This window comes from Mirounga leonina, unplaced genomic scaffold, assembly GCF_011800145.1.
Source record: "Mirounga leonina isolate KUSES-001 unplaced genomic scaffold, KU_Mleo_1.0 Mir_154, whole genome shotgun sequence".
Lineage (NCBI taxonomy): Eukaryota > Metazoa > Chordata > Mammalia > Carnivora > Phocidae > Mirounga > Mirounga leonina.
In genome coordinates, this window is record NW_023270389.1 from 57,881,185 (window position 1) to 57,901,359 (window position 20,175).

Sequence of the window (20,175 nt, forward strand, 5' to 3'; positions counted from 1 at the left end):
ATTCAGCTATAAGGACCTCTGAACGGCAGGGGAAATTCTTCCTCCCCAATGGAGGAAGAATTGGGGACAAACAGAATAATTTTTTTTCCTGCCCATGTAATGATCCAGTGAAAGTTCTGACAAATGGTCTTGAACACAGTAAGTCAGGGACACAGGCTCCTTCCATTCTGTCCTTTTGCCATCCCTTAGATTCTCCCAATGATTTGCTCTCTAGCGGAAGGGAAGTGTGGAAAAGATACCAAACCATCTCAGCTCAGAGGTGCCATATATTACTTCTGATAGAATTCCATTTTAAACGAATCACGTGGGTTCACCTGAGACGCAGTGGAGACTGGGAAATGGAGACTCTGGCTGGGCAGCAGGCACTGTGTCGGGAAAGGGGGAACAAGAGTCTTTGGTGGACACCAGACATCTCTGCCACATGGAACATTTCGTGACTCATACAACTCTTTTGTTTGTTTATTTTCTAGCTGAAGAAGAGACCACCTTTTCCAAAATAGAGATTCATAAGAAATCTGAGATATTTCCTGAAAATCTCAGGTACAGGCGTACATGACTGTTTAGGCATAAACAACTGTCATTAAGCTCAGAATACTGTTAAAATCTTCTGTCAGGTCAGTTCTTTTCGGCCTCTTTGGTACGAGTGGGGAGATGTTGGGGTGTGTGCATGGTGAGTTCTGTCAGTAGCATCTACATCAGGTTTGATTATCTTGCTCTTTTATTAGTTTTTTAAAGATATTTTCATATCGAAAACTAAGTGTAGCTACAAGTTATTCCTCCTCTTTATTTCTGCATTTGGACAGTCCTGAAGAAATAAGAGAAAAGATCTTGAGTTTCTTTGATGTCGTTATAACAAAAATGAGGACGTCTGAGGAAGACATCATTCCTCTGGAATCTTGCCAGTGTGAGGAGATCGTAGAGATGGTCATCATGCCTCTGGCCCACCATTTTCTGGCTTTGGGAGAAAACAACAAAGCCTTATATTACTTCCTAGAAATTACATCTGCTTATCTCATCTTGGGTGATAATTATATGGTAAGGTGTTTCTACCCCGCCCCCCCACCCACCCTTGAGACAAGTTAGAGACCACAGTGCCCGAAGGGAAGCTCTAGGGTGCTTTTTTTATTACTTCATGTTCTTGATTCCTGCCAGCACCACTTTCCTCTGAAAATCAAATTGCTGAGAAGGGAAATGACCCGAGATTGAGAAATGAAAGTTAGAACAAATTGAAACTAGCATTATGCATCATTTAAAATAGTGCCACTTTTAGAAACTTGCCATGAACTGTCTGCCTATATGGGAAGGGGGTGGATGTCCTATCTCATTCCCAAAATGATGCAGAAAGGACTCTTGGTATCAATGCTGCTGTTTCAGCAGAGTCTTCCTCAGTAATGTCCTTGTGGCATTTGCCTTCTGTCCTCCCTAAATACCTGTGAGCACAAATACCTGTAGGTCTTTGGATAAGTACAAATCTGGCTTTCATCTTGTGATTCCCCAAAAGGAGCTCACCCACTTTGGTCTTCATGTAATTTGTGCTAAATTATCATACACTTCCTTTAGGCCACCAAAACACTAGTGTTTCTCTGGGATAATTGTAAATAACATTCCAGGGCATATGCCCCTAGAAATGTGGGGATTCGATGTATGTATAATGAAATAAAAAGGATTAATTCTTAAGTAAGTTGGGAAGCACTGAGCTGAATAAAGCTAAATAGGTTTCTTTACTGCAAATATTTCATGGCCTTAATATGCTAAGATACAGGTAAATCTTCCAGAGGGTCAGGCTAGTTCTGGGGCATACTGTGTTTCTCAAACTTACTTGACCTTAGACCACTTTCATAGAGCAGCTGACTAGACTAACATTGCTTGAGCTCACTTTAGGAAATGCTCCTCTGGCCCCTGCTTCATCTGACTCACATTTCTGAATAGGCATGCCTATACTTCATGCCCATCCTGGTGGTCTCTTCCATATTTACAACTGCTTTTGATCACAGCAGCCTAATCAACCTTCATACCTTAGATTTTTATAAAATTTAAAAATTAAATCATTAAAAATGTTGGTAAGCCCCAGTTCTCTCAGTATTTATGTGAAAGATGAAAGTCGCCCATGTATATTATATATATGAATATATATGTGTGTATATATGTATACACACACACACACACACACATATGGAAAAGGGGGATATGATCAGTGAGTCCCAAGAAGAGAAAGTTTAAGTAGCCTTGGGGACCAACTTCTAAGCACCCCCATCTCAATTAGCAGGGAATGGGGGATGGTCAGGAAAGACAATGATTGGAAGCAGAGCCCTGGTGCAAGTTACCCAGAATGTGCCATTTGCATCCTCTGTCCCACCAAAAATAATTTAGTAGGTCCAGGTCAACTCATGTCTCCCTCTTCTGCCTCCCACTCATATCCCTTTGGCTGAATGAAATTTGAGGATATCGCCTTGCCTTATTTTACTCTTCAAGTCTGTCCTGTCTAACGATGTCCATAACTCATTCCAAAAATCAAGACCAGCTTCTCATAGATGTGGGGATACTGTCAGGGGCAGTGGGTACATTGTTGGAAATAGGGGCCATCGGGGGTGGAATTACTCAGAGGAAGAAATTGCCCTGGATCCATCCTCTCGAGCGAGTGATCCAGTGGACAAAGATGGGCCTGCAGGTGGCCAGGATCTTCACCAGGAACTTGACCTACCCAGTGCTGCCTAGAGTTTGGAGGCCCTTACTAATCCAGAGCCAGAGACGGGGGTGGAAGTGGGTCCTGCGGTGGCAGGTGCTTCTCCCTGCTCGGTAGAGGCCGGACCCCCGCTGACTCAACACAATGTGCCCCTCTGCTGGCTGCAGGCATACATATATTTGAACGAGGGAGAGAGGTTGCTGAAAATGCTCAAGGACGACAAATCCTGGAGTCATACTTTTGAGTCTGCTACCTTTTACAGCCTCAAAGGTCAGGTAAGAAACCATTAAAAACATGACCATGTGTTACCGGTCACTGGGGCATTATATAGAAGAAGCAGAAGCCATCCTTGTCCTTCCTGCACCCCCTCCCATCCTCTGCCACAAATCCTTGCCAAGACCACAGAACATCAAGCCCTGCTACTCAAACCTCCTTGCCCTCACTTACCAGCAGCAAGATCTTCCTTGTCCTCGTGGCTGACGTCATTATGAAAGGTTTTTTAACAACCTCCAAACATGGACCTGCTTGGGGAAACATTTTCTCAGGTAGATGATGCACAATAAAGATTCGACGCAAAATCCTCATCAGTCAGCCAGCATTCATCTGCAAACATTTACTGTTATGCCAGGCCCACGGGGATTTTGTTCCTGGGGCTTAAGTTACCCTTTTGATAAGAATCCCAGGAATATGTGTTGTTGGAACACACCGATTAAGTCCAGAATCACTGCATTTCCTCTCTCCTTTCTCCTCCTCCTTTCTCCTTGTAGGTCTGTTTCAACATGGGCCAGATGGTGCTTGCCAAGAAAATGCTGCGGAAAGCACTGAAGCTGCTCAACAGAACCTTTCCTTACAACTTAATCTCCCTGTTTCTTCACACCCACGTTGAGAAAAACAGACACTTTTACTATGTGAATCAACAGGCCCAAGAGAGCTCACCTCCAGGGTAAGGGAAGGAGCTGGGAAGAGCTGGAGGTCTCACTCCTGAGAGAGAGAGACCTACACAGACTCCATCAGCCCCCAAAGCCTGGGCCTCTAGGGGGTGCAAGAAGGCCTGGTGGCTCTGCCCTGAGGCTCACTGGTGCTGGAGGGGGCTGGAGGTGGCTAGAGGGGGCTGGTGGGGAAGGCTCCCAGGCGAGGTGAGGGTTGCCCAAGAACACCTCATAGCAGCTTTTGCAAAAGGTGAGTTCAGGTGACAAAAACATCAGGGAGCCCTTTGCAAGCTGAGCTCCAGTGCCCTGCCCTAGTCCGCCCCTTCAATCCCTGTGACCCGCCATGTTCCACTGGAAGCTAGCTGTACCAGTGCTCCTGGGGCCTCAGTCACAAGCCCTTTTCCATCCAGGGCTACAACGCTGGGTATCGTCCCTGGCCCAAACCGAAATACAAGGTTCCAAAGACCTCTGCCAGAGGGCAGACTGCCCACCCATCTATGTACCTGGATGGGAATGTGCGTTACATGGGAGTATCCATCAGTCATGATTAAACCACTAAGATTTATACATCTCAACGTATGTAAATTTTGCCTATAAAAAAACTATAAAAAATACTGGGAGGGGGACCACCTGTGTGGCTCAGTTGGTTAAGCATCGGACTCTTGATCTCAGCTCAGGCCTTGATCTCAGTGTTGTGAGTTCAAGCCCTGCATTGGTAGTTGTTGAAGCTGGGTGTTCAATGCATGTAGTTCATGATATTTTTCTGCTTTACTGTGTGTATGTTTGAAATTTTCCACAATAAAACTTTCTGGATATATTCCCCCTATCCAATCGGCGCCAAGGGAAATGCCACCTAGCTGGGGATCTAGAGAGCTGACAGAGGACATCTCTCCCATGCTGGCAGAGGCCAGTAGTGGTTTCGCTACAGGTTCTGCCTGAGATGCAAACAGCTATTTCTAGGAGCCAGTTGCTACAGCTCTTTCCCCAAGCCCACTGCCTTCCCCCAAAAGTGTTCCCTTAAATGTGGGGGAGCCTGGGGTGGGAAGGAGCTGGAGCTGAGCTCCTTTGCAGGTTAGGGGCAGACTCCTGGGAATGGTGCCTGTGGTCTCAGGAGACACCAAGAGGGAGGGGCAGGGAGAGGTCAGCAGAGATCTCTCTGAGAGGTAGGAGGGAATCAGAGTTTGGGTCATGTGTAGAGTTGCCGGATCAAATACAGCATGCCTAGTTCACTTTGAAGTTCAGATGAACAATGAATCATTTTTTTACTCTTTTTTTTTTTTTTTTTAAAGAGAGAGAGTGCGTGTGAATGGGGAGGGGCAGAGGGAGAAAGAGAATCTTAAGCAGGCTCCAGGCTTTCAGCACAGGGCCCAGCCCAACGTGGGGCCTGATCCCGCCACCCCGAGATCACTACCTGAATCGAAATCAAGAGTCGGACACTCCACTGACTGAGCCACCCAGATGCCCCGAGTCATTTTTTTAGGATACATATATGTCACACAAATATTTAGGACATGTGCATTCTAAACAAATTATTTATTGTTTTGAAATGCAAATTTAACTGGGCATCCCACGTTTGCATTCCCTAAATCTGGCAAGCCTAGTTAACAGCCACATTTTATGAAAGGAATAAGAAGTTACCTGCATGAGGGTAAAGGGGGGAAGTACTGCTGAGGAAGAAACTGCAGAGCTGTGGGTTTCCAACACCGTCTGGTCAAAGGGTTCTGATCTCAAAAATGAGGACAAGGAACAACTTTAAAGTCAGAGTTTCTACGGCCCTCATGAATGTCTTACTCTGTAAGGGATTTTACGCTGTTTACTAAGAGGCTTTAAAAAATGATTTCCACAACAGAATCAATGTCATTAATGTCTAAATTGAAAGTACCTGGAATTCTTCTTTAAAAATCTCCAGGATCTCTCTTTTTTTTTTTTTTTAAAGATTTTATTTATTTGAGAGTGAGAGAGAGAGAGCATGAGCCGGTGGGGAGGGGCAGAGGGAGAGAGAGAAGTAGACTCCCCTGCTGAGCAGGGAGCCTGATATGGGGCTTGATCCCAGGACCCTGAGATCATGACCTGAGCTGAAGGCAGATGCTTAACAGACCGAGCCACCCAGGCACCCCCCAGGATATCTCTTTCTTCCTCCTTTCTCGTCTTTATTTAAAATCAGCTTTTTGATAAATATTTCTAATTATATTTTGTTTTCTTGGTTTTGTTAAATCACTAATATCGCAGCCAATTTGCTTACCATAAAGATAAGGTTCCCATTTTTAAATGGCTTGTTGAAGCCAAGATTGAGAACCCGAACATTCTTTGTAGGTGGTCGTCCTTCTCCCCTTGAATACCTTCAGCACAGGAGGTTCACCATCTCCTGTGACATTCCTTTACATTGTTGGAATGTGTCTTAGTCTGCTCAGGCTGTTTTAACAAAATACCATAGACTGGGTGGCTTATAAATAGCAGAAATTTATTGCTGAAGTCTGAGATCAGAGTCCTAGCATGGTCGGGGAGGGTCGGGGAGGTCTGTGACCTCTTCAGGGTCACAGACTTTTTTTTATCTTCATATGGTGGGAAGGGGCTGGAGAGCTCTGGGGTCTCTTTTATAAGAGCCTTACCCCATTTATGAGGGCTCTACCCTCACGACCTAATTACCTCCCAAAGCGCCCATCTATTGTTACCATTAATTTCGGGGGTTAGGATTCAACATGTGAATTTGGTGGGGATGCATTCAGATCACAGCAGAACGTAATTGTTAAAATGTTCATTTCTTTTGTTGAGCTGAGGCCTAGCTCCTGATAGCCTGCTCAGTGGAGAACATGACACATAGGAACGGCTGGGCTGGAAGCGGACAGAGCCTGAGCCCTGGCCCCACCACATTCTAGCTGTGTGACTTCGGGTTAGTCACTTAACCTCAGTCTCACCTGCTTGCATAAAATGGGGTTCATTATTTCTTCCTTTCTTCCAGGCTTGTTATCAGAATCAAATGTGATGAATTAAATAAATGGGCTTTTAAAAATAACTTCATTTAAATAGCGATGAGCTGGGGCACCTGGGTGGCTCAGTTGGTTAAGCGACGGCTTTCGGCTTAGGTCATGATCCTGGAGTCCCGCATCGGGCTCCCCGCTCAGCGAGGAGCCTGCTTCTCCCTCTAACCCTCCCCCCTCTCATGTACTCTCTCTCTCTCTCATTCTTGCTCTCTCAAATAAATAAATAAATAGCGATGACCTGACAGGGGACAAGTGATTTGCATAAATTATCTTAATTAATCATCACAAAGTAGGTATTACGCTCCCCATTGGGTGGGGGAGAAAATGTGCTTCATAAAAATTAATGTGCCTGCACTTTACCATCTTGTAAAGGAGGCAGGACTCAGGCTCACACCTGCTTTGACCTCCCAGCCGGGAGCGAGGCTTCTGTACCTGCGTTCCTCTCTAGCCCGTGTGTATTTTCTCTAATAGGAAGAGGAGGCTGGCGCAACTCTACAGGCAAATCGCGTGCTTCTCCTTGCTGTGGCAGATCTATAGCTTAAATTATTTTTTCCACTACAAGTATTATGGCCACCTAGCAGCTATGATGCAAGTGAATACGGCCCTGGAAACTCAAGATGATTTTCAGGTAGGCTGTTGTTGTAGCTGCTTTTAAATTTCTGCATCTCATTTAGAGGGAAACTCCTACTGGGAGCCAACAGGGATGCAGAATCGCGAGGGTAGAACAAAGCCCTTCTGGGCTGGGTTGTTTTGCCAAGGCCAGCATCCCAAACACTTTGGTTCCAGAATCACTTTAGACTCAATAATTCCTGAGGACCTCAAAGCTTTTTGTTTTTATGGGTTGAATCTACCGAAATTATAAGAAACAAAAACTGAGGTATTTAAAAGAAAAATAAAGCTCTTACATGTTAACGTAATTAACATTTTAACTGGAAGAACAAAAGACCAATTCCCCCAGACAAAAAATTGAGCGAGAAGAGTGGCACGTATTAAATTTCTGCAAATATCTTAATGTCCGACTTCATAGAAGATAGGTGGATTCTCGGTCTGTTTCTAATTTCACTCGGTTGCAACATGGGATGTTGCCCCTGGAAAACTGCGCTATATACCAGTAGAGAATGAGGGTAAAAAAGGAAAATGTTAAAGGATAATTTTTTTTAAAAAAGATAAAATCATGACTCATAGAAATACAAAAAGAACCCATGTCAAAGATCCTATTAAACACATTAATTACTGAGAAATTAGTGAGATGTTACAACTGGTTCCAAGGAGAACTCAATTTATGACTGGACGCAAAACTAGTCTAGTCATGGGGGCAATAATCACATGGATTCCCCTGAACACTTACATTTCTATGCAAGAGGCTAATTTACATTATCAGTTTTCTGCCTCATACAGAGCTATAAAATGGCCCAAAGACAATGAAAGGCAGAGATAACCTTAATGAGTGAACTAGACAGGACAATCCACCGAGTTTTTTTGTTTGTTTTGATCTTGCACCATTTTTCCTCACACAAATAATGCCTTGATATCCTGAAAGCAGCTTTGACTTCTTTGTGCACTCCCTGAGATGGTCTCAGGACCCACTGGCAGAACTGCGTGTCTAAATTTTTGGGGAGGAAGATTTTTTCTTCTGCCCTTTAGGGTCCTTCTAACTGGACTAAGAATCAAGTTGATATGAGACAGATTAATAGGAGAAAATCAAATTTAATAGCGTATGTATGGGGAATCCATGGAGACATGAAATTCCAAAGACAATGAGGCAACATGAGGCTTGTTTGAGCTAGGGAGAGGGGTAGGGGCCTGAGGGCACGAAGGGGAGGAAGACTGTTAACAGGAAGGTGAGGAGATGTTTGGAAAACAAAGGTGTTGCCCTATTATGCAGAGAAATTCCTTAGGTAAAGAGGAATCTCTGTTAATACCTCTCTTCCTAGTAAAGCAGGCAGTTGAGAGACAAAGAGCTCTTCCTTGAAACTAATATAACATGAATGTTAATTTTATTTCGGCTTAAAAAAATAAAACAAATTTGTTTAGCCTTAAAAAAAAAAAAAAAAGCTTTTCCTGAATCTGCTGGGTTTTGATTGCCTTTGACTCAAAATAATGTTCATGCCAAAGTGGCCCATTTGGGGGCAGCCTGCCCTTGGCCCCTACAAAGTCATAAGCTGGGAAAACTTTGGTTAGATGTGGAAAACTCCAGAAGACAAAATAAGGAATTATTAAGCTAAATCCAGTTCATCTAATGAATGATCTGGTTCCTTTATAAAAAAGCACATCAAGTCTAGATTTCTTCTGGGGCAGTAGCTTCCTCTTGGAGTGATTAATGATCAGGAATTAAGGGAAATGGTCAAGTAGCACTGTAAATGCTGGAGGGGCTTAAATTCCTAGCCAGGAGTCTGTCCCCAGCATTAGTGCCTTCCAATAGCCCAGGATACAGAAATATTTACAAAGCCCATCAAATATAGCCCTCTGCCCATCCTCCTGTAGCTCCCTGGGCCACTAAACCCAGCCATATTAGACCTCTTTCGGTTCCTCAAACATTAAGTTCAGTCCCTTTGTAGGGTCTTTGCAGTGGACATTTCCTCTGCCTGGAGTGCTCATCCCCTGACCTTTACTGGGCTCTGTGCTCATTAGCTTGAAGGTCACCTCCTTCATAGGCCTTTCTGGACCACCTCGCCCACTGACTCTTTAACCTGTCCCTCTCTTGTAGTAGCTCTTATTACCATCTGACGTTTCCTTGTTTGCTCCTTTGTTAGTGTGTAGCCTGCATCCGCTACTAGCCTGTAAAGTCCATAAGAGCAGGGATCTTGTCTGTTACCGTTCTCACATCCTGAGCTTCAGTAACAGTGTCTGGGACATAGTGGGCACTCAGCAAATATTTAGTGAATGAAATCCTTTAATTCCCCTCCCTATTTGGGGTCTATCTCTTAAAAACATGGTGGCATTGGGGGACAGGAGACTAGAATGGAGAAGCCAAAATTGGAAAGTGAATCGAAAGAGGCTGGTTAACAATATGGTCATGACCAAAGGCAGAGCAGCCTGGCAAGAGCTCCCCTGGGTGCTCAAAAGCAGATGACACACTCATTGTTGAATAACAGAAAGAACCAGAATGAGCCCCGAGAGAGTAGTTTCCGGAACTTCACCCATCTGTGGCGTGACCACTGGCAAGCCCCATAACCTCCGAGCTTCATATTTTCTGCATAAAGTAAAGCAGTTGGACTCTGTGCTCTTGATCCAAATCCAAGAAGTCCTGGGCTCTGTTACAGCGTTGGACATTTCATTCGCCTGGCAGTCCTCTCCTGGTCCACAATTTCCAGCTGCCCTCCCCTTCTGGTAGCACCATCTGAAACACAACTCAGGTCAGGAATACAGGAAGCCCCTCAGATTGACTTTGTGGCTTAACAAATGCCCACAGAACTGTCTGTTAACACAGAATCTGTAGCCTGCTTATTTTGTGTAAGTTGAAGAATTCTAGGAAAAAAGTCCCCTTCTCCTAAATGCCTCCCCACTGACTGCGCTCAGTGCGAGACACTTGTATCATTAGGAACCTTCTTTAGCAGGAACTGCTTTCTCTTCACCTGTCCCTAAGCATTTATATTCTGGAGCAACTTGACCATTTGAAAGAGTTGTTTATGGAGTAACCAACTTCTCAGAGGTCTCTCAATTCAGTTTACAACCACGCTTTCCTCTTTTTAAGAGCAAACAAACCAAACCCGCCTTTCTTTTTTGTTAATCAACAGAATAGACATACTTGTTATAAAAATTAAACATCACAGAATTGTATAAAGTAAAAAGTAAAGTCCCTCCTGTCCCTCAGATTCCTCCCCAAGTATGCACCATGGAGTGAATCCTTCCCGGCTTTTTGCTCTGCAATTATATATTCACATATATATAAGCCACCACTTTTATTTTTCACAAAAATTAAAATTCTTATATTTTGCTTAAGGACTCTGTGGGCAAGAGGAGCCATCAAGCATGTCTGGGATGATCCAATAAACAGGTGGCAGAGACCCAGTTTAGTATCTGCACCTAAACCCATGCCTTGGCCAAATGACCAGCTCCGTTCTCAAGCTTAATAAACCCATGTTCACTGGCCAACACTGGGCAATGTCCCCGGGCTTCCTGCCTTGGTTCCACCTTCGTTTTGCCACTTCTCTTCTCCACTGCTGCCATTTCAGATCATCAAGGCCTACCTGGACTATTCACTGCACCACCAGCTGGCCGGCTACCAGGGCGTGTGGTTCAAATATGAAATCATGGCCATGGAACAGATCTTCAACCTCCCCCTGAAAGGCACGGGCATTGAAATCGTGTCATATGTGGCTGATACACTGGGCTATACCAAGCTTTTAATGGGTCACTTGGACTTGGCCATTGACTTAGGTAAGGTTTTTCTGGGCAAGAAGGGGCATGCAGAATACAAGTAACACCCTGAAATATACTGGAATTGTTTTCTTCCCAGGATATCGAGCCCACAGGATGTGGGCTCTGCTCCGGAATCCCAACAGACACTACATGGTCCTCTGCTGGCTTAGTAAATCTCTCTTCTTGAAAAACAGGTATTTAGCTGAAAGCATTTTCCAAAATTAGAGGGAGGAAGCCATAGTAATTGTGTGTTCTGGGCTCGCTTTACTCTGGCCACTGGGTGGCAAAGGAGCAGGATTTACAGTAAGATGTGACTGATAATCATAGTCTTTGGGATACCACTGTTCTTTGCACAGCATTCTCTTTTTTTAAGATTTTATTACTTTTTAAAGTAATCTTCACATCCAACGTGGGGCTTGAACTTACAACCCTGAGGTCAAGAGTCGCACGCTCCACTGACTGAGCCAGCCAGGTGCCCCTGCACAGCATTCTTTCACATACATCATCCCTAGTCTGTTTGCTCTGGCCAGTGACTGGAGGAGAGTCAGTCAATCATCCTGCCGTGGGCATCAGGCTTTCCCTAGAGGGAAAGGGAAGAGTTTCACAGGAGAGGCAAATGCCCAGAGAAGAAGAGCCCCCAGGACCAGAAGCTCCAGCCTCTGGTCGCCGTGATACAGAGGTCTGTGACAACAGTTTGAGCAAAGAGCCAATTTGAGATTTGGGAGTGGGTTTGAAATCTGCGTAAGGGCCATATTTGGTCTGGAATTGTGGGTACCATGGAAACAAGACCAGCACTCAACTCCATCCTCTCCTCCCCAGCACTTCCTAATCTTACTACCTTCCTTTGCCTCAGAAACAAGCAATTGATCCAGGTGTTGGGGTGGCTGTGGGACCTTTCTATAACAGAAGAGCACATCTTCAGCAAGGCATTCTTCTATTTTGTCTGCCTGGACATCATGCTTTATTCTGGTAAATGTGGCTTGGGGATTTACAAGCAATTGGGGGCACGGTATGTGTGTTGGTGTGGTGCGGCAGCTGTTGGGGCTAAGGTCTTGAGACCACTAGGATTCTGGCTGGGAAGACCTCTAGGACAGGGAAGGGGAGAGCATGGTCAGCTGAGGAGCCATCTGGAAGGTGCAAGGATTGTGAAGGACCAGCAAGGAGGAGAGTTTAGTCCAGAGGAACCTGTTGGGTGTAAGCTGCCAGTTTAAGGGTGAGATCAACTTACACACCGGTGTGGGGACTGACAGGCTCTTATATGTGCCTTTTACTAGAGGACTTGTTAGCAGAATATACTTAGAGACCTCATGCTTTAGGACAAAGGGTGGAATTGCTAATGGGTCCAGGCATTGGTTGCTGTTGGAGATTTGGAAAACAAGTTCTGTCCGGATAGTCCTGGTTACACCAAGGAGGCAGCCTTCAGTGTCCATAGTAACCAGAAGGGCCAAGCTGGGCATTCATTCCCCACCATGTGATTTTTGGAAAAGGATACAGATACTGCCGCCAACGAGGGAAGCATGGGTGGGGAGATGGGGAGGTCCCAGGCCGCACTAAGGCCAACTCCAGCAGGGCTCCCAGGGCAGGGTTGGTTTAAACTCCAACCCTGGAGTTTGTACCCTATGTGCATATACTTGCACAGAAGCTGGGGCTCTGCAAACACAGGGCAGCATGGTCTTGAGGCTGTTGCCCTCCCCAGGACCCTTTGGCTTCATAAAGTAAACAGAGATTATGGCCTCTCCCCACAGGAGGAAATTCTCCTGGGGAGCTACTAGGCTAGAACAGGACCACCCCGACCCACCACCAAAGCTCTCCTGCTTCTCTCTATTTTAGGCTTTGTTTATAAGACATTTGAAGAATGTTTGGCATTCATATACCAAAATGAAGACAACAGAATCCTCAAATTCCAAAGTGGAATCCTCCTGGGACTCTATTCCTGTGTAGCTATCTGGTAACAATGTGTTGCATATCACTAAACTCCCAAATTTGAAAAGGTTGACTCCTGAAGAAGAGTTCTAGGAGATTAAAAAAAGAAAAGAAAAAGAATTTATAATTTATACGTGAGACAGATTGAAGGCGTCAGAGTGGATTTACATTGAAAGGCGCCTTGGGGGTCGCCTAGTTCATCCCCCTTAGGCAAGACCACCTCAGTTGTATTCAGTGCAACAAGCATTTATTTCAGACACACCACGGTGTGATAATACAGAAAGGAAGAAGAGTACTTGCTTCTGAGGAGTGTTTGGGGTTTGAGGGAGACACATAAATAGTACCACTTGCCCACCCACCCCCACCAAGATGGAATTCTATTGAAAAACATTGTTGACAGAAGTGATGTTGGAGGATGTGGCTTGTGTCTGCAGGTGGGTGGGCTTCCTAATTTTGAACCCCAATATTAGGCTTGCCCCCTTAAGCAGCAGGCAGTGCTGGAAAACTGCTGTTCTCCTCCGTCAAGACAGGTCTTTTTCCAACGCGTGACAGAGAGGAGAGCCGTACGAAGCTCCCTGTGGGCCTCAGCCCTCTCAGGATGGAGAGGGCCAGGTCCTGGGCTACACCTGCCTACCTCCTTTCCCACAGTCACCAACAACCCGTCCCTCCGGACCACTGGAGCAGGAAGGGAAGCAGGGGAAGAGAGGCCATGCTTTGCACAGTGGAGCTCCCTCAAACGAAAGGAAACCGTGAGGGGAAGCAGCACCCTTCTGTACCCCATTAACCCATCAAGCCTGGGGCTTAATGCCTTTAACTCATCAAGTTTTTAACTCAGTAAAGCTGCAGCTATGGTCTTACCTTCAAGGAAGTAGATCAACAGCAAGGTTCCAGAACATTTGTTAAATTACTTCCACAGCATCATTCCCTAGTCTACTTCCCATCTCGTATATGCAGCCATGTTGTCCAATATTTCAATTTTGTGACGAGATTAAATGACAGTATGAAGACATTCCTATACAAAGGGCCACAAACTAGAGCAGTTCCAAAATTGAATAGAAATCTACTATAAAATTCCTTGGGAGAAATTGAACTCTAAAAATGAATTACGCTTACCAGTAAAAGTCCAAAGAAATTAAAGTCCAAAGTTAAATTAACTTGCCCATGTGAATTAAAATTCAAGGAATCTAAAGTCCAAAAGTCATCCTAATTTTTTATTCTACTGTTTCCTTTCAACAGCTGTGGCCCAGGCCAGTGCTTGTCACACTTAAATGGGCACAGGAATCACCTGGAGAGCATGTTAACACTTGTTAAGGCGGATTCCTGGCCCCATCCCCAGAGGGTCTGATTCAACAGATGTGGGTTGGACCAGCAAGCCTGCGTTTCTAAGGAGCATCCAGGTGACACTGGTGATCCCAGTCTGTAGCCCACACTTTGAGTAGCAGCACTGGCCTAAGCCATCTCTCTCTGGACTTGGAGCAATGTCTTCAAGCCCTAGAATTTATAGCTCCAAGCGTCCAATATCCTTCACTTTTTTAGAGTTCAAAGAGTTAAATAACTGGTTGCTAATACCTGAGCGTTCCTGAGGATTCTGTTTGCCTCAAACCAACCAAAAAATTCTATTCTTGCCCGGCTCCCTATCCCATCATTCCCACTGGGGAGCCGACGGCAGACTTCCAGGCTCAGGTCCTGGGAGCTGTTACTTGCAGACCCACTTCAGAGCCTCAGCCCATTCCAAGGGCAACCCTGATTTGTGTTCTTCTGTGGTGACGCAGGTATGCCAGGCTTCAGGAATGGGACAACTTCCACATATTTTCCAGTAGAGCTAAAAACCTAGTGCCCAGAAGAACGCCGACAGCTCTCTACTATGAAGGAATCTGTAGGTACATGGAGGGAGAAGTTCTCTACCTTCAGAAGCAGATCGAGGGTCAATTTGAGAATGCTCAAGACAGTGGAGTCGAGCTACTCAAGGTGAGCCCAGGCTAACCCACCCCATAAGTGGATTTCTGTCTTCTACCTCCTTGTGATAATAATTTCCTCGGATTCCAGAAGTTATCTGTTTATCGTACAAATTTTTAAGGTAATGCCTTCCTCCCAAATTCGAGGAGAACACAAATTGCCCACAACCTTACTGCTCAGGGAGAACCGCTTTTTACCTATTGAGACACCACCATTCAGGTTTTTTTACGATGTGCACATGCGCATGTTTCCATTTTTAAAACGTGCTCTCAAATAAAATATATTGTGAATGATTTCCTGTCAATACATTGTTTTCTACACCACAAGTTAAAAGGAAGCATAGTATTTTCTCTTACAGATAAAATCTCAAAGATCTTGTGAGACAATAGGCCAGAACTATTCTGGGACAGGAATTTTTCTGTAGCATTTTACTGCTGTTCCTGTGATAAACATCTTGGTGGGTAAGTCTTTGCACGTGGAAGTTTAAAATATTCAGCTGATCCTGAATGTGTCTTTTAAGTTAACTTCTTAAAAAAAAAAAAAACTTACAAATGAGTGTTCAAGCACTTCAATAAAAGCAACATAGAACGTGCATCTCTTCCACTCACTGAACAAAATTGTGCTGAGTGCCAAAATACATACATAAGTAAAATATTCAGCTGATCTGTAGTAACCACCAGGTACAGCTGCGGGGATACAAGGGGGAGCAAATTACACGTGGTACCCGCCTCTAGGTTTACAGCCTAGACTGGACAAGCCCTCCACGAGAGGGTAGGGTTGAATCTCCGGTGTCAGCTTGACACTTGTTTGCCTTGTTCTCTTAAAAACTGAGCACAGGTGGGGGCGCCTGGGTGGCTCAGTTGGTTAAGCGACTGCCTTTGGCTCAGGTCATGATCCCGGAGTCCCGGGATCGAGTCCCACATCGAGTTCCACATCGGGCTCCCTGCTCGGCAGGGAGTCTGCTTCTCCCTCTAACCCTACCCCCTCTTGCGCTCTCTCTCACTCTCTCTCAAATAAATAAATAAAATCTTTAAAAAAAAAAAAACTGAGCACAGGTGTATTCGTTTTCTATTGCTGGGTCCCCAGTTACCACAAACCTAACAGCTTAAATAACACAAAATTCTTTTTTTTTTTTTAATATTTTTATTTATTTATTTGATGGAGAGAGAGAAAGAGACAGTGAGAGAGCACAAGCAGGGGGAATGGGAGAGGGAGAAGCAGGCTCCCACTGAGCAGGGAGCCCGACGTGGGGCTCAGTCCTAGGACCCTGGGATCATGACCTGAGCCGAAGGCAGACGCTTAACAACTGAGCCACCCAGGCGCCCCAATAATACAAACTTGTAATCTCACAGTTTGGCAGGTTAGAAGTCTGGACAGGCTTGTCTGGGTTCTCCGCTTAGGGTCTTAGAAGGCTTTAAAATCAAGATGTTGACCAAACTACCTTCTCATGATCTAGGGAAGAATCTGCTGGCAGGGTCCTTAAGGGTGTAAGCAGAACCCAGATGCTGAAACTTAGGAATGTCCCTGTTTCAGAGATGTCAAAATGTTCCAAAACAAGGCATCCTGGGACTTCAAGGCATCTCAAAGTAGAATAGCTCGTTTCATCCTTGGAACGTTGTTAGGAGGCAGGTCCTTTCACTCCTGCTGTAGGGAGGAGAGTCTTTAGTTTGCCCCGGCGGGAGCCGTGCACCACCAACTCTCACAGGACACCCAGGCCCAGCGTCTCTTCCTGCACTTTGTTCACATCGCTTACTAATCACTGCCTGAAACACAGAAAAGGTCATTGTCATTGCTGCTTAGAGGTACGTGCTCTTTGACATAGAGCATGTATTTATTTTTTCTGATGATAAAGCATTCTACTGGCTCTCACTCAGGGTATGGACTTGCTTGGTTATAGAAAACGTTATTTTGTTTTACGTAATTATTATGTATTGGGTAATTTCATGTAATTTGATAGAGTAATTAAATGTCTTTCCTTAAGTTGAAAGAATGACTTATGAGGGATTTGAGACATGCTTAACTCCATGTTGGTCAGGAAAAATAGGTTTTTGTTTTTTTAACCGTCTTACACATGCTCTATTCCAACTTTCTCTCTTTTTTTTTTTTCAAGTGCCAGGCACATTACATATGACAAGTGAATTGACTGTCATTATCACTTCTAACTATTGATTAATAATAAAGGTGTACCATACTTTCGGCCAAACTAATATATGAAAATCCAGATAGACAAATTAGCAGGTGCCGAAAAGAAAGCACATCTTTATTTAGTGAGTAGTAAAGTGATAAAACTCACCTATCCCAAAGCCAGTACAGGTTAAAAATATAGTAGGTGCTACCGGGGTTACAATAAAGATGAGAGAAACACTGTCTCTCTACTCGAGGAGTTTGTGATTTATCTGATTTGGAGAAGCAGGTAGGGGAGGGGGCCCGGGGCTGGGAAGGCATGACGGAGGGAGCGGAGAGAACACGGGACCACAAAAGAGAACATGGTACACAAAACAATGCCTTGTTCGCAGTAGATGTTTCATTTCTTAAATAATCAATGGACTAAATAGACATGGAATAGATCGGTCTGGAAAACTCAAAGGTTTGATTCCATTTCTATAATATTGAAGTAAATGCAACAAAACAAAAAGACATTATTTCATTGACCATCAAATTAGCAAAGACATGAAAGAAGACACATTTATACTCTGAAAGACTCCCATAAACTTGCCAGAGAGCATTCTGGCAAAATATCTTTTAAATACACACATCGGTTAATTCTCTCCCTGGGAATTTTTTTAAGGAAATAACGAGATGGCAAACAAAAACAAAAAAATCAATATAAAGATATTGATCTCAGGTTGATAGCATTAAAAAACTAGGAGAAAATAAAACCTATATGTATTTCATAAAGGAGATTTGGTTAAGTCAGACACAGTGCATTTATTTTTTTATTTTTTAAAGATTTTATTTATTTATTTGACAGAGACACAGCGAGAGAGGGAACACAAGCAGGGGGAGTGGGAGAGGGAGAAGCAGGCTTCCTGCGGAGCAGGGAGCCCGATGCAGGGCTTGATCCCAGGACCCTGGGATCGTGACCTGAGCCGAAGGCAGATGCTTAACGACTGAGCCACCCAGGCACCCCAGACACAGTGCATTTAAACATTGTGATATTTGACATAAAATTCTGAATTTCTGACTCTTCTTTTAAAAACTGGAGGAACTGCTGACTCTAGGCCCACATTCCTAAAGAGCAGCCATTGGCTGGAATTGAAAGGTGACACGTCTATAGAGCACATCTTCCATCTTCTCTACTAGCATGACATAAGAAGCATAGCTCTGCTCCTTCTCATGCTACATCCAGCGTGCTTATTTTTTTGCTTGGTTTTTTAGAGAAGGGGGAGGGCAGAGAAATAAGTGGGAAAGCATATACCCAAATGTCAAGCATATTTCTTTCTGGGTGCTAGGCTTATGGGTAATTCTTATTCTATACTTTTCCCCCGAAATTTTGAACAATAACTTAGGATGCCTTAGTAATCAAAAGAAAAGATATTTTTTTAAAAATGTGGTTGCAGAGAAGGGTTAGTGAGCATCCCCCCCCATTGCATTCTTGGTCTGAGTGGACCGCTGAGGCTACGCCACTTGATGCGTGTCACCTTATGTCCGCTGCTTCCTATATATGTCTCTGTAATGCGTTTTCATTTGATTGCTTGAAGCTTTGAAATGGTCCCAAATCATCTGTGGAGGAACAATCTTTGCAGCAAGGACCCCTTTCTGATTCGAATATGCTGTTTTTCCTTCAGAACTTGGAGAGTCTGGTGGCTCAGAATACCACTGGCCCTGTCTTCTACCCGAGGCTCTACCACCTGATGGCCTATGTCTGCATACTAATGGGAGATGGGCAGAACTGTGACCTCTTCCTGAACACAGCCTTACAGTTCTCCGAAACACAGGGGAATATGCTGGAGAAATGCTGGCTGAACATGAGCAAAGTATGTACCATCAACCAGCAAGCTGGGATGGGGATGCCCACCTTTCTGAGGAAGCCTCAGAAGCTTACTGCCTGGTTAGGCTTCCCCAAGCATGGAAGGCCTTTCTGGACTCTTCCTGTAAAGGGGTGATAGATCTGTAGTTCAGGTGTGTGTGCTTCCCCTTTGAGTTCCCACAGAATCTCGCTCACATTCACATCTGCTTCAGCAAGATCTCTGCCCCTTCGTTGTAGCCCTCACCGCTTTCCGGTCTGTGTTAGTTTGCTAGGCATGTCCCTCCTCCCCATGAGAATGTGAACGCTTGGAAGGCAAAACCACACATAGCATCCAGCATGGCGCCTTGTACCCAGTATTTGTTGAATATGTGAATGGACGTATACATCTATGGGTTTATTTAAAATCATGTGTCAGTATCTGAGTTTGGGCAGCAAAATTCATCATTTGTCTGTGGGTTCACATGGTTTTGAAAGCTCAAGGACACTGGACCATTTCTGTACGAGCCCAGCCTTGGTCACACAAGTGGAGGAGCGCTGGTTAATTCTTGGCCCTCTCCCTCTTCTCAGGAATGGTGGTACTCAAGCTCTGAGTTAACAGAAGACCAATGGCTTCAAACCATCTCGTGTCTCCCATCATGGGAAACAGTTGTATCCGGCAAGGTAAACATGCAGGATATTCAAAAAAACAAATTCCTGATGAGAGTTAATATCCTGGACAATCCTTTCTAACATTTCATGAAAGAGAACAAAGATTTCAGGAAGCCTCCTCCTCTTGCAATTACCCATTATTACCCTTTCTCTGTAGCCGGCACCCTCCAGGTTCCCGCATATTCTCTTCCCTACCAGACACAGAACCAACTACGTTGGTTTCTTCCCTCCCTTTCTGGAGGGTCAGAAAGGGTCAGCGGGGTCATGCGTACTCTCTCCTCACTTCACATAAACTCCTTGCCTCTCATTTTCAGCTTGACCTGTTCATTTCGGCCCATGCACAATGTCTGTCCTGGGGAAAAATATCAATATCAAAATGGTACACTTTGTGGCAGATACAATTTCTAGTGAATCTATTAAACCGAAAATGCTTATTTTTACATGTCCAGTTGTCCCATCTTTTGTACATAGCACAGCATTGCAAAGGGCAAGTTCTTTTCACGGTCTGTGAGGGCAAGATTTGAAAAGACACAGTTTTGTGGTGCCTGACTGTGGCTTCCACATGCATCGAATGTCTGTGGAAATAGATTTTTTTAAAGTTGAAATACTAGTAATTCTGATGCGGGTTCATGTACATGCTTAGTGTTTGTTTGCTTATTTGATTTAAGAAAGTAATAGCATGGAGCGCCTGGGTGGCTCAGTCATTGGGCATCTGCCTTCGGC

The 20,175-nt window shown here is 44.5% G+C and overlaps 1 protein-coding gene across 1 annotated transcript in view; it reads left to right on the plus strand.

Annotated features, from left to right (window-relative positions):
* The window catches only part of ADCY10 (adenylate cyclase 10), a 77,377-nt gene extending 57,485 nt beyond the window's left edge, over positions 1-19,892 (plus strand). The window contains exons 21-32 of the mRNA XM_035010910.1: positions 471-540; positions 804-1,035; positions 2,851-2,958; positions 3,451-3,626; positions 7,065-7,221; positions 10,769-10,973; positions 11,053-11,149; positions 11,809-11,924; positions 12,786-12,903; positions 14,651-14,846; positions 18,623-18,811; positions 19,372-19,892. Coding sequence (XP_034866801.1) covers positions 471-540; positions 804-1,035; positions 2,851-2,958; positions 3,451-3,626; positions 7,065-7,221; positions 10,769-10,973; positions 11,053-11,149; positions 11,809-11,924; positions 12,786-12,903; positions 14,651-14,846; positions 18,623-18,811; positions 19,372-19,533 — 1,826 coding nt within the window. The 3' untranslated portion in view covers positions 19,534-19,892. The remainder of the gene's footprint in view (positions 1-470; positions 541-803; positions 1,036-2,850; positions 2,959-3,450; positions 3,627-7,064; positions 7,222-10,768; positions 10,974-11,052; positions 11,150-11,808; positions 11,925-12,785; positions 12,904-14,650; positions 14,847-18,622; positions 18,812-19,371) is intronic.
* Positions 19,893-20,175: the final 283 nt, after the last annotated feature.